Source organism: Mauremys mutica, chromosome 1 (assembly GCF_020497125.1).
Source record: "Mauremys mutica isolate MM-2020 ecotype Southern chromosome 1, ASM2049712v1, whole genome shotgun sequence".
Classification (NCBI taxonomy): domain Eukaryota; kingdom Metazoa; phylum Chordata; order Testudines; family Geoemydidae; genus Mauremys; species Mauremys mutica.
The window spans coordinates 187,060,694-187,075,136 of NC_059072.1; the positions used below are offsets into that span (position 1 = coordinate 187,060,694).

General features: G+C 40.6%; 1 protein-coding gene across 1 annotated transcript in view; it reads right to left on the reverse strand.

The window, feature by feature from the left end:
* Positions 1 to 14,443, reverse strand: part of LIPI (lipase I) — a 39,366-nt gene that overhangs the window by 23,339 nt on the left and 1,584 nt on the right. The window contains exons 2-7 of the mRNA XM_045002140.1: positions 11,921 to 12,297; positions 10,017 to 10,125; positions 7,343 to 7,444; positions 4,541 to 4,630; positions 2,199 to 2,366; positions 994 to 1,089 (exon numbers count right to left, since the gene is read on the reverse strand). Of these exons, the coding sequence (XP_044858075.1) occupies positions 994 to 1,089; positions 2,199 to 2,366; positions 4,541 to 4,630; positions 7,343 to 7,444; positions 10,017 to 10,125; positions 11,921 to 12,297 (942 nt within the window). The remainder of the gene's footprint in view (positions 1 to 993; positions 1,090 to 2,198; positions 2,367 to 4,540; positions 4,631 to 7,342; positions 7,445 to 10,016; positions 10,126 to 11,920; positions 12,298 to 14,443) is intronic.

Here is a 14,443-nt window from a genome sequence, read left to right on the forward strand (position 1 = left end):
TTCTATTCACTTCAGTGGGAGCTCTGCCTGACAAAGGAATGAGGGGTCAGACTCGAACTGCCATCTTTGTTGGCAGCCTCCAGAAACAATGAATGAGAATGTTGTAAAGCATTACACTTCCGGAAAATAGTTGAGGTATATTGCCAGAATGTTGGAGGAAATTGGATTGCATTATGGCTGCCAATACAGCAATTGTGTGAATAATCAGAGGAAAAGAAACTATTTGAGGTTGTTTTGAGCACTAAATTTAATTAAAACTGTTTTGTATATTTTGGTATTTTTTAATATTCTTTGCTCCAAAAACAAGTCTCACTTTATATAAATGTTTTAAGTTTGTTTTCCCTATATGTGTTTTGGGTTTTTAGTTTGATTTACCTCTTTTGTTTATTTCATAGTCTCTTTTGTTTATTGGTTTCCTCAGTACCCTTTTTTTCCTTTTTGAATTCCTAGGGATTACCATAGGTTTCACTCAGTAATTACCTTGCTCTCCTGACTCATTTATTGGTCTAATTTCTCTGTTGGTTCTTGTGTATTAGTACTTTACTGTGCCCAGTTGTGTCAGGGCTTCTTGTTCCGCTACATGTGTTTTGCTTATTACTGTATATGTACAGTACAACCATGTTCCCTTGCTTTCCCACCTAAGCAAGTTTTCTCACCCAGCCTCTCCTCAGTAACTAACTAGCCTAGCTCTCTGGCTCCCCTTTCCCTCCTAACAGCCCATCTTTCTCCATATCCAATGCAGCTGCATTTATTTCTCTTTCCTGTTCAGCTCACTCATTGCTTACTATTCTGGCCAGATCATCCCTCTCCTTTCCCCATTCTATAAACTGACACTTCGCTGACTGTTTAGCTTCTTTTAATTATAGTATTTTACAAGTCATATAGTGGCAATGTTCAAAATTTAATCAAGAACATTTCATCTCTTCTGGATCAGTTAATAATCAGTGATAAATTTGGTAAGTGTAAAAAAGTAATGCATGGTCAGTCACTTACTGCAGAATGGTTCTTGGCCTGAGGTATCAAAATAAGCCCTTGTCTCCGGAGGGTCTTTTTGGATTAAATAGTTTTTCCACTTATCAGCAAAATAACCTGAAATACAAATTTTATAAATTCAACATTAGAGTACTAAGCAAAATAGCCACAAATACAAAAGAGCAAATTACTGAAGGTTATAAATTTTATCATAATTTTTCAGCGCATTAATTGGGAAAGAAAACTGATTTGGAAAACATGAAAATAATCCAGCCAGTCCAACAGATAATATATATCCTTTCAGTCTTCAGTAGGCCACTTAACATACTTCTCCTGCTATACTAAGATCATAAGAATTGTCATTCTGGATTAGAGCAGGGGACCATCTTGTCTAGTATCTTATTCCAAAAGTGGCCATTACCAACTGCTTCAGAGGAAGACGTAAGAAACCTCCTACTGAACAATTAAGGAAAAGGTCCATAGGTTAAGTTTCTTCCTGTTCTTCCCATAAATTATCAGTTATCTTATCACTGAATTATGAGGGCTGATATGCTTCCTAAGAATGTTGGGTTTTTTATCCTGTGTAATGTATTTGTGGATATTTTATCTTATAAATGTTTAATCCACTCTGAATCCTATTAAACTCTAGGACTCAATATAAAAAGTATTTCCATTTTACCCATTTTTTAATTTGTTGCCAGTCAGTCTCATTAATTGTCTCCTTATTCTTGTGCTATGAAAGAGGGTACATGAGTATGCCTGATTTAACTTCTTTACCATTTATTATTATGCATATTTCTATCATGCCCCTCTTATTCGTCTCCTCTCTAAATGAAACTGTCTCAATCTCTTCAATCTCTCCCTAACCTTATATTTCTACATGATTCTAATTATTTTTGTTGCCTGCCTCTGTTTTGGACTAGTAAGCCCACTGAAGAAAGTTTATATGGATTTAACCCCTGCAATGAATCTAGAGGCCTTTAAAGAAGCAGTCATAGCATTAAAACTTTAGGCTATTTTTAGATGCTAGGTAGTTCTGCAAGCAACCCCTTTCCACAGATCCTGTAAATGTCTCCTGTAATATTTACAGAAGGCTGCAATATGGATACAAAGTCTAAACTACCTGAGAAACAGCTATTTTCAATGACGAAACTGCTATGAAAAAGTCACCAATACATTATTTCTCCTTCCAACTTACAAAACAGACACCACCATGTAACTCTTACCCAGTACTGGACATGGCATTGGTTGAAAAGCTTCACAGTTGGCACATTTTCCATTCTTGTAATCCAAGTATGAATCACAAGGGTATGTTGTTATGTTGCAACTCCATCTCAAGGATGACAGGAACAAGAAAACAGATCTCTGATGATCACATTTAAAAAACTCAGCTCCTTTAATTAAAAAAGAAAAATTAAAGATGGAAGGAATATGTACTGAATATAGCTCAGTGGTTTGAGTATTGGCCTGCTAAATTTAGGGTTGTGAGTTCAATCCTTGACGGGGCCACTTAAGGATCTGGGGCAAAATCAGTACTTAGCCCTGTTAGTGAAGGCAGGGGGCTGGACTCGATGACCTTTTGGGGTCCCTTTCAGTTTGATGAGTTAGGTATATCTCCATCTATTTTTTTAATTTTATTTTATATCGTTTCCTAAAGAGAAACAATATTAGCCACACAACAAAATATCATATATGCTCAATCATAAGCCAGTTCGTTTATAAGCTGACCCCCACAAGATGGATAAGTAAAAATGGAAAATTTTTATAACCTGTTCATAAACCAACCCTATAATTCAGGGATCAGCAAACGTTGGCTCCCAGGCCATCAGGATAAGCCGCTGGTGGTTTGTTTACCTCGAGCGTCTGCAGGCACAGAGGTAAACCTAAGTAAACAAAGTGCCCTGGCGTGCCAACTGTTTACCCTGACGGGCCGGGGCAGCAACTGGTGGGGACATTTTTTGGGGGGGAGAAGCTGGAAGTCAGGGGAGTAACCCCTGTGACCACCCTCCACATGACCCCACCCCTAGTCTGGGACCCCCCCACACTCTCCCCATCCCCTCCCCTCCTACCTTATCTGGGGAGGGCCAGGGGAGGATGTCTCTGACCTGGCTGGAGCTGCTCCGGCAGGTTGTGCCACACGGCCGCAGCCTGCTCCGGCAGGCCAGACCGGGCGGCGCGGCTGCAGCATGTTCCAGTGGGCTGGGCCGGGCGGCACGGCCGCAGCACGCTCCGGCGGTGTGGCCACAGCCTGCTCTGGGGGGTGGGGCCAAGTGGCACAGCTGCAACCTGCCAGCCGCGGAGCTGCTGCTGCTTTGGAGGCTGGGGGGAAAGCAGCGTGGCCAGAAGTGGAGAGACTCTGGCCCCGCCTCTTCCCTTCTGGCTCTGCTGGCTGTGCTGCCTCTCCTTGCTCCCTCTGTTGGGGGCGAGGGGCTGTGTCCCCACCTTTCCCTCTCTATACTCGTTCATAAGCCAACCCCCCGTCTCTGGTGCTTCCCTTTTCTACTAAAAAAATTTGGTTTATGAATGAGTATATATGGTAATCCCATTTCAGTTCTTGCCAATGACTAAATTATTCCCTACTGCTCAGGGAGAAGGTTGACTTGTGGTATATTTGGCTACCAGCTTTCAAAGGTGAGGAATGGATTTATACCTATCCAAAAATAAAAGATGAGGAATTAAGGAGGAGCTAGAGTATACAGTTGCTGAACAAAGGGGCAGTGTACATAGAACAAGTATTGTACTGAGCCCTCTTGCAAAATTTACAGAGTTATTGGGATTAAACATAGGCCCAAGTCAAAATGGGCCAAATTGCCCCCCACATGAGAGGAAGCTCAGGGAGAAAGACCTTCTGGGAGCATCTCCTTATCAAGATTTCCCCCATGCTGTTCTTCTGGGGGGCACGTTCCTCTCTCCCCACAAACTAGGCTGTAGGACCTTTCCATAACACTGCAGATGTCCAGGAATCCTAAAGGATTCTCAAGTATCCAGGGCCATCCACACAGGGCCCGCCACAGCAGTTCTGGTCCCTTGTGGTCCCACATTACTCTTGGCAGTGGGGCTCTGCTGTAGCCATTCTACCAGGAACTCTCCCTAGTCAGAGCTGCCCAATAGACATCCCTCTTAACAGGGAGGTCCCCACTGCAGAAAGGGTCTGTGGAAAGGCAATACAGCTGCAGACTGTAACATTATATCACCTTTTCAATGTAAACTCTCTGGGAGAAGGACGTTGTACAACTGCTGTACCCCCAGCCTCTCATTCCTCCCCTGGCATGACTATATACACATATACAAAGATAGTAAGCATCTTACACACACTGTATACATTGTAAGTAATAAGATACAGCAGGTATTTTGGTCAAAATCTAGTAGCAGTGTGCATGGACTAATTCTTATTCATCCAGTAGCAGAGTGGGAAAGAAAAAGAATACACTGGGCTCAGCTATCCCAACAGTTCTATACATGCAAGCCCCACTGATTTCAGTTTTGTCTTACCAAACCTTAGTTGATTAACTGTATACATCTTCTGCCATGCTCTTTTCTGAATTAAAATGAACATATCTTTATTTACCACTAAACAGTGTTTGTGGACAGCCAGGCTGATCTGCTCCTCCATTTGGATAGAAATCGATATGTCCTAAAGGTTCCCTGAAGCCTAGAACTAAAGTAAAAACATCTGAGGTAATAAAATACATGAATGGAATTTTCAAATGATACTTTGTAATTACACAATAATGTTTAATAAGGCGTTGTAGGGGTCACCCCACTCCTGCGCTGAAGGGCTTAAAACAGTTCTGGGAGAGGGCTGCAGCGGGGGAAAGGCTAGGCTGATTGGGGGAAGCAGCCACAGGTGGGGCCATGCCCCAGTCAGACCACAGCTGGCCCTGTGAGAGGGCTGAGGGGCAAGAGGCTGACACACACTCTTTCTCTAGATTCCTGAGAGAGACGGACCTGGCTGCCTGGTAGCTGAGAAGGGTACCTGAGGTGGAGCAGTGCTGGGGAAGGGCAGAGGGAGCTAGGGAGCTCCAGCCTAGTAAAACCCCAGGCTGCAGGCCTTGCTAAGAAGGCCAAAAAGGTATTGGGGCTGCAGGGGGGCAGCCCAGAGATAGGTAAAGGCAGCCTTGCCGATGAGTGGTATACAGACTGCAGTCTGCCTCAGTGAGCGGGGGCTAGATGGAGACTAGCAGTAGCCACTGCGGCAAGGTGGGATAGAGGGTTGGGGGTTCCCCTGGGAGGGGAGACCCAGACAGAGGGGGTACTGTGGTGGGTGGAACCCCTTGGCAAAGGGCACCAGGGTCCAGGAGGGACTTGGGGGCCAGTGGCAGGTGAGACATCAGCTGGCAGAGGGAGCTCCGAAGCTGGAAAAGAGCTAATTCACTGGACAACCAGCAGGAGGCACCGCACTGGTGGGTCCTTGCCCTGCAACAGTCTTAAAGGTAAATAAAAGTTTCTGGAGCTTATTTTCCTCTTGTTCTTCACTCCTACTGAGACAAACTGAGTATGTTCCTTTTTTTCTAGTTGCACTTTTTTTCCTTTTAATCATGTTATTTTCTTTAAAAACAAAAGTAATACTATGCAGAAATCAGTGGGCTATATGCTAACCAGATGTTTGCACAGGACACCCATTGACACCAATGAGATTGCCATGCATGGAATGAAAGAAGACTAGAACCCTATGTTTACATAGTGTTGTGGTAGGGATTTTAATTGCACAAAGATCAGGAAATTCAGAGCTCTGGTTTGCCTCAGCAATCAAAATTCTGCACCCATGTTAGTTCAATTAGGGATTTTCATTCTATGCTCATAACCACTGAGCCCTGAGACAAACTAGCAGACCTGAATACAATGTAGCAGAATGGAAAGGAACTGACCTTCCAGCCTTCCTACCCCCTCAGAGACTCTCACTGATTTTAGTGGGCTTTGGATTAGATCCATATACTTTAAACACACATGTATACAGTAGAACCTCAGAGTTATGAACACCAGCGTTCTGAACTGAACTGGTCAACCACACACCTAATTTGAAATTGAAAGTACACAATCAGGAAGCAGCAGAGACAAAAAAAAAGTAAATACAGTGCAGTACTGTGTTAAAAGTAAACTACTAAAAATATAAAGGGAAAGTTGGTTTTCTTCTGCATAGTAAGGTTTCAAAGCTGTATTAACTTAATGTTCAGTTATAAACTTTTGAAAGAACAACCATAACATTTTGTTCAGATTTACGAACATTTCAGAGTTACGAACAATCTCCATTCCCGAGGTGTTCATAATGCTAAGGTTCTACTATGCTTATTCATTTTACTGCATATGATCTTAGTTTACCAGGTCAAGATGTTTTAAATATTAATGTTTTAATATGTCTTAATATGTAAGTCAATACATTAATGTTAATTATTAATATTATTATTGAGACCCTATTGTGATACATATGACCAAAGGACAGAGATGAGAGACTTTTTGTGCTCTTAAAAATCATCTGAACTAACTATTCTTGGCAGAATTATGGTGCTGTGGAAATCCTGACTGACTTTCTTGATTTTTTTTTTGTATGATGAAAATCTTGATTTCAGCATTACACTAATGTGGTTCTGCTGAGGATTCTCAATAGTGCTCTAAATCCATCGTCAGTTAAAGTCCATCCTCCACAGAAGTCAATGGGAGTGGTAGTTGCCTATATGACAGAATAATACTACGGGGTCAAATTCAAGTGTTCACAGTTCTAGATGTGTGTATGGACATGATGTGAGCATTGCACAAATTATCTTAATGCTTAACTAGCCTACAAAGAACCCAGTGTGAATTGACCCATTATATTTACACATATTTTGATTTTCTGGGGAGACTGCATGAATTCTTCTTCCTTCAAAGTGCATTTACTAGAATAATATAGACATAAATTACTAGAAAATAGTGTCCTATGAACAAAAGGAGAGTTGTGTGGGAGTGAATCATCTGCCCTACACATTTGTTGACTTTTTAAATTAAAAAAGTTCTGATACTAATTAGTTTTGGATCTAGAGCTGAATTAGGTCGCTCAAAATAATCTGATGACAACCAAACCCTTCATATAAGAACAGAAGGATTGAGCCCTTCATCTCTAAAATGAATTCCATTTTCAGTTTGAACAGGCACACAGGGACTTATTTAATGCCAGTGAAGTCAATGGAAAGACTCCCATTGAGTACAATGGGATCAGACCCTTAGATAACAACAACTTAGATAGCAACAACTGCTCCTGTTTATCAGTCTGAACCAGAGCAACATTACTTAGATGCTCCTAATTGGCTTTCTCTCCTCCTCTTTCCTACTCCTGCATTCCATGTTGTATATTTCCTCCTAAACTCAAGCAGGAAAGTATAAGCTATGTCATTACCATCTATATCAGTATGAATGATGTCAACAAACTGTGCATCTGTATGATCCAATCTCTCATTTGGTGGTTTCCCACTGAATGAAGGGCCAGCTGGGTCAAGACCTGAAAGAAAAGAAGAATCATGTGGGCATTATTTTTCTAGGGCTCCATTTCAATAATAATTTTTAATCTAAATTTTTCTCAAATGCGGCCACCGTGGCTGCATGTGGCCACCAGACGCTTTTCATGTGGCCACAGCCTCCTGGATGGTGATGCAACAAAAGACAAGAATGTGCAAAGTATGTTATTTGTTTCTATTCTGTTTGGGTCCAGTAAAGAATAAGACAACTGTACATTATTATTACTGAGTATGCAATAAAAATCTACAGAAATTACAATGATTTGGATGTGTATATGTGCATATTTGTTTTTCCTAAAGTTAATTAAACATTTTAGGAAAAATTGTCAGAATGGCCACCAGCAAGAGTTGGTGGCCACACTCTGAGGCCACCAAAAAATTTCTTGTGAGACCATGTTTGACTAGATGCCTTTACAATTTCTACTCTAACACACAGTTCATGCACAAAGACTAACCCCTTTCTGGGTTTGTCTATATTAAGAAACAATACAGTTCAAGCCTTCACTTCAGACTTAGTATCTCCTAGGGTTCCTACTACAGGACTGCTCAGTCCACATCCTAGATTCTCTACACCCAAAGAGCCACTCCCACCTCCCTTTCATCTAGGGGAGTAACAAGCCACCTACACCATGGTTCTGAGTCAGCAGAACTGCTTTATTCTTTCCCAGAAGAAAAATGTCTGCTAAGTGAGTGGGTTATTTCAGGCAAAACTTCCAGACTGTGACACCAAAAGAACATGGTATAACATTTGCGGCAGTCCTGGTTCCAAACGAGCCATGCCCCATTTATAGATTTGTGTTGAAATTATCTGAAATGTGTGGTTAAACACAGTTTTTTAATGCAAAACCAAGTGAAGCTGGTCAGGTTTTGACTGAGTTTACATGTGAAATTTAGTATTTGTGAATCTGAAATTCAGAGAATGACCAATCAGAACACACAAGGATCAAAATAGAAGCTGGTTTCTTGAAACTTGGTGAAGTAAATGGCTTAGCTTTGTTCATCTCTGTCACAAATCCCTCAAATGTAGGGTCTCCATCCTGTATTTTTATGCACCCATATTCTATTGATATTAACATACATCCAAACCTCCCACTGAAGTCAACAGGAATTCTGAAATACCATCTATACTCGATCATAAGCCGATTTGTGTATAAGCTGACCCACACAAGATGGATAAGTAAAAATGGAAAATTTTTATGACCCATTCATAAGCGGACCCTATAATTCAGGGGGTCAGCAAACTTTGGCTCCTGGGCCATCAAGATAAGCTGCTGGCGGGCCGAGATGGTTTGTTTACCTCGCATCTGCAGGCACAGAGGTATACCTAAGTAAACAAAGCATCCCGGCACTCCAGGGGCTTACCCTGACGGACCGAGACAGCAGCTGATGGGGAAATTTTGGGGGGAGGAGAAGCTGGGGATCAGGGGAGTAACCCCTGTGACCACCCCCCACATGACTCCACCCCTAGCCCGGGACACCCACACTCTCCCCCTCCCATCCCTTCCCACCTTATCTGGGGAAGGCCAGGGGAGGATGTCTCTGGCCTGGCTGGAGCTGCTCCGGCAGGCTGGGCAGCACGGCTGCAGCCTGGTCCAGTGATCCAGACCGGGCGGCGCGGCTGCAGCAAGTTCCAGTGGGCTGGGCAGCACAGCTGCAGCATGCTCCGGTGTGGCAGGGTGGGTGGTGCAGCCACAGCCTGCTCTGGGGGGCGGGGCTGAGCGTCACAGCTGCAGCCTGCCACCCCCAGAGCTGCAGCTGCTTTGGACACTGGGGGGAAGGCAGCGTGGCCAAAAGCGGAGACACTCTGGCCCCGCCTCTTCCTTTCTGTCTCTGCTGGCTGTGCTGCCTCTCCTTGCTCCCTCTGTTGGGGGGAGGGGCTGCACCCCACCTCTACCTCTCTATACTCGTTCATAAGCCAACCCCTGTCTCTGGTGCTTTTTACTAAAAAAATTCAGCTTATGAACGAATATATATGGTACATAAAATGCTTGATCAGGCCCTAGGCCTAAAATTAGGTTTTTAAATCCATATTTAAGCTCCTCTAAAGCAGGTGGCCTGATCTGCGAGGGTGCTAGGCACCTGCAACTCTCATTTAGGATTCTAACTTTAGTCAAGTAGGTTTGAACATTTTGGCCACAATTTTTTTTTCCTCCAAAATGACTTAAATCCTAGAACAAATTTTTGTAGTGGATTAAAAAAATTAAAAATGTAATATTTCTAAATACTGTTTATGCTACTGTTCTAGTGGGTCAAATTAATCTCTGGATTTACATCAAGGATGCATTTGATCCATTGTTTTACTAAATAATTTAATCGTGTGCTATGTGTTGATTTTTCAACACTGGCACCCATGTGGTATGCATAGGGTGACCAGATAGCAACTGTGGAAAAAACAGGACAGGGGGTGGAGGGGTAATAGGCGCCTATATAAGAATAAGTCCTCAAAAAACAGGACTGTCCCTTTAAAAACAGGACATGGTCACCCTAGATATGCAGCTAACTTAGACAATGATGGAATATAAACTAGAATGGGGGTAGCAGGTTTAAAAGTCTTACCTGTAATTCTGCCAAGTTTACCATTATACATTTCTCCAACAAATCCAGCTATATGAGCCCCAAGGCTAACTCCAATCATATAAATAGAGTCAAGAGAGGCTCCATATGCCTGTCAGTTAAAAAAAAAAGGCATGATTATGGGTTATAGAAATGTTAACCATAAGGTTTACAATATGGTTAGCTGAATAGACTTCAGTAAACTAAGTTTTACTATTTACTTTTCCTTAAAACTTTAGGGTTTTTTTCTGACTTTTAAAAATGATGGATTTCAAGTGTCTTTTTTATTAAACTTTCTGTACTAGTTATACTGTACAGTTGTTATAAAAATGTATGAAGGAAGCTGGTAACCTTTCTTCCAGGCTATCTCATTGATTTTTTTGAAGAAGAGACAGAGTGTTATGAGATTCTCTAGAAAGGTGAATTCCTAAAACCATCAGCTAAAAACAACTCTGACCCATCCCAATACAATTAAAAAATACTAATAACAAGCTCTGATATCACATGGCCAGTTCAGCAAGTCTACATCTGCAGGACCGCTGAAGAGGAGGCCATGCTTACCACATGCAGTAGCTCTTGCAGGACTCAGGGGCAATACCAGCAGATCTAAAGCCTGCAAGGCCATGGGATTGGGAATTTCTCTCAATCAGTCCTAGAGGTAGGATATATTATTCCTGGTCTGGAGGTGAATTAACAACTAAATGGCTACATGACAATCATTTTGTCAGCATGATGTTTGGAGTCCTGGGCCTTAACATTTTTACCCCCACTTTTTACCACCCTCGTGAACATTTTACTGTAACACAAGTTGTAGCAGAGCAAGATCTGCTCAATGCATGTGGTACAGCCAATGTTCCACTAGGTAGCCTACTTGCTTACTGTAAGTGGCAAGCAGTAGCCTGCATCAGGGACCTGGGATTATGCAATATGTAGTCCTGTCTACCCCAGTACGGGACTGTGCCTACATTCTTATAATTATTTTAGTCTTATGTCAGTTTTCCACCATATTTTTGTAAATTAGCAAGTACAACCCAATCAGCATTAGCTGATCCCAGAGGCCATGCTATGGTGTGCCATATCTTCTGTCATCTCTTCTTACCACTTCCCCCCAAAACCCACTTTCTTTCTCTATTAATCTTTGTGCAGATATTTTCTTGTTACAGAATCTTCAAACTTTCTGAGAATGCTCAGGATGGGAAGTGATGGGGATGGAAGAAATTCAAACAATAAAATTGATAATTAAATAAATTAGACTTTAAATTATTTTGGTCCATTTCATTAAGGACTGATCCAAAACCTAGTAAAGTCCATGGGTGGGTCTTTCCACCAGCTTTGTGGGTTTTGGCTCAGACTTTTATTCATCAACAATTGTTTTAGCTGCTCCTATTAGCACTAGTATATAAAGTATTTTGTACAATGGATAACTGTTTTTAACTGCCTTATATCAATGATTTCTGATAAACATTCCATATAAGAAATGTTCATAAGTGGGCTTTCTTTGCATCTCATTTAGTACTTAAAGGAGTAGCTGATGCAACAATTTTTAATAATGTAATGGTCAGAGTTTTGCATGACCTTTCTCCTCTGAGATAGCAGCTCTTTGCATAATGCATCTGAAACTCCTTGCTGACAAAGTGATTCAAATATAATCTCGGTTCCATTGAAATAAAGTGCCCAAACTGCTTTTGACATCAATGGGAGCAGATGTGGGAACAAAGATATGTGAGTGATGCAGTAGTAACTTCATGCAGTCACTAATGTAAGCATTTTGGTACAAACATTTCAAAGTATGGTATTTATTGTGTTCTTTCTGAGACCACTATATTTTGAACACTTTTTTTTTTTTTTTACCACCCAAAGCTATGCTATTTTAAATCATTTACCTCCAGGGTAAATGTCTACCTTACCAACATCTGGTCAATATATTTCTTCAAGATTTCTGCAACTCTTCTGGTGTTGTAGACAGCATTATGATAAATTACAGTCGTAGCACCCCTGTTCCAATCTACTATAATGAGGTTAATGTCCTCTAAAGACAGCAGAAGTTCTTTGGTGTTATTCAGCCATATTGGTGTAGAGCCTGTTAGTCTTAAGCCATGGACTATAAAGACAGTTTTCTTGGTCACATCCAGATATGTAGATGCTGTTGTATTATATTCACTGAGACTCTCAGCACAGTTTTGGTTTGTCCTTGTGTACAACAGCAGTTTCACTTTTAGATTTGTCCCAGCTAAAGCATTGTGTATGCTAAGATCTGTGAACTCTTGACATTTTTGTTCTGTATCTGAAAAATATAAAAATGTTAGACAATTGTTTGATCAGTTAGACTATGTAAAAGGCCATTCTTTTACACTTTCTTTCTCTAATTGTTCACAAAGGTTGAAGTACTTCCATTTATTCTATCATTCTGAACTCATCTAAAGCCTATGATCATTCCAACTCTGTGACACAAACCTGGGGCCAGATCCACAGCTAGTGTAAATCAACACTGCTCCATGGACTTCAAAGCTGATTTACCCAACTGAAGGTTGGGCCCCCAATATTTTAACAAACCGTTCTCAGTTTCTCCTGTCATATGCCTCTTTATATAAACAAAGTATAAAAATAGAAACTGTCAATTTCTTTTGGAAAGTTGAAGTAGGAAGAGAAATAGTAACTACTCTGTTCCTAAATGGTAGTTTTTCATGTAAGCTTGTTATTTAAACTAAGTTTTCAGTTTACAGAGGATTCTATAAATAGGCAAAAAAATAAATGGGAATCTGGCAGAGATTGGAGGAAGTGGTTGCAGCACTTTCACATTTCTCTGGAACCAAGTGGCATTACAGAGAAAGTGCACATGGTTAAATCACCCACACAGCTACACATGACAGGTCCAGAGGCCCTCGATATCCACAGTGCATTGCGGTGAAAGCATGAAAGGGATTACAAACTAGCTGACAAAGGTGTGTTTTGTTTTGTTTTTAAATCAAGAATACTGTGATCCACATGAGAACACCACTTGGAAAGGTCCTTTATATTGTTTTAATCAAGAAACCAACTGACAGGTGAGATCTCTGAACACTCTGTTCCAAATCTACATAACCAAGATAAATCATGTGAATTTCAACAATTAACAGACGGAATAATTAGAGGCCAAATTATTTGTGGAATAATTGATAACCAAGCCAAAGCAAGGTTACTGCAAGAAATGGACTTGATGTTGCAAAGAACAGTGGATATATGCAGGGTTAATGAAAACCAAAATAAGGTGACAGAGCAGGGTTACAAAAAGTCCTGAGTCTTCCTGCTCTATCATCTGGAAAGGCACAAAATTTCTCTCTGCTCATTCATTCAGTCACCTCGTTAGAAATGATTGTAACCATAATTATTACATATTTGGAATTCCTGGCTTTTAAAATTAAATATCAATTTTTTTCTGAATAAAAGCGTTAAATGTTTTATTTTATTTAATTAATTTGCCCTTTTTATTTAACAGGTTACATCTTTGTGGATTAATATGACTCACTAAATCAGATAAAAGCAGCAAAGAGTCCTGTGGCACCTTATAGACTAACAGACGTTTTGGAGCATGAGCTTCCGTGGGTGAATACCCACTTTGTCGGATGCATGTAGGTACCCACGGAAGCTCATGCTCCAAAACGTCTGTTAGTCTATAAGGTGCCACAGGACTCTTTGCTGCTTTTACAGATCCAGACTAACACAGCTACTCCTCTGATACTTAAATCAGATAACTAATAAAAGAAGACACATATGGCTGTAATCTTTAATAGATTGGTATATAGTGAATCTTAGTAAAGTGAGGAACTCTGAAATTTAAGAACAGTTCAGATTCAGATGCAATTATTTTGATCTTCATACTAACAACATCAAAAGGTCCTATTTAAATGTCTTACATTGGCAAGATCCTGAAATGTTATCATCTGTCAAATTAAATTTCTGGTTTTCAAATCATGACAATGTTAGGTGAGGTGAGAAAACTAAAATAGAAATTCTCTCTCACACATGCCACTCACACACCCACAACTACATGCTGGAGACAGTTTCAGTTAAAAAAAATTACTTAGACATCTAATTGCATTTTAAATATTCAGATTCACAGCTAAACTGTACAACATTTTTCCTCGGTGTACTATGAAACAGCTGTTCTTCCTCTAGAAAATCCAAAATGGATATCCCTATCTTACAATTAGATAAAATTATTATTACTACCATGTATTTCTCAAACCTGTGTAGTGAATTACACTGAGATACCTTAAATATTGAAATGTTCCTTCATATTAATGGGACTATTTTGATATCTACTCATGAAGCTCAATTCTCCTCTCATTTACATAATTGTAAATCAGGAATAACTCTGTTCAAGTCAATGGAATTACATGGGCATAAAACCAATGTAAGAGAGATCAGACTTAGATCAATGGAAACACAAT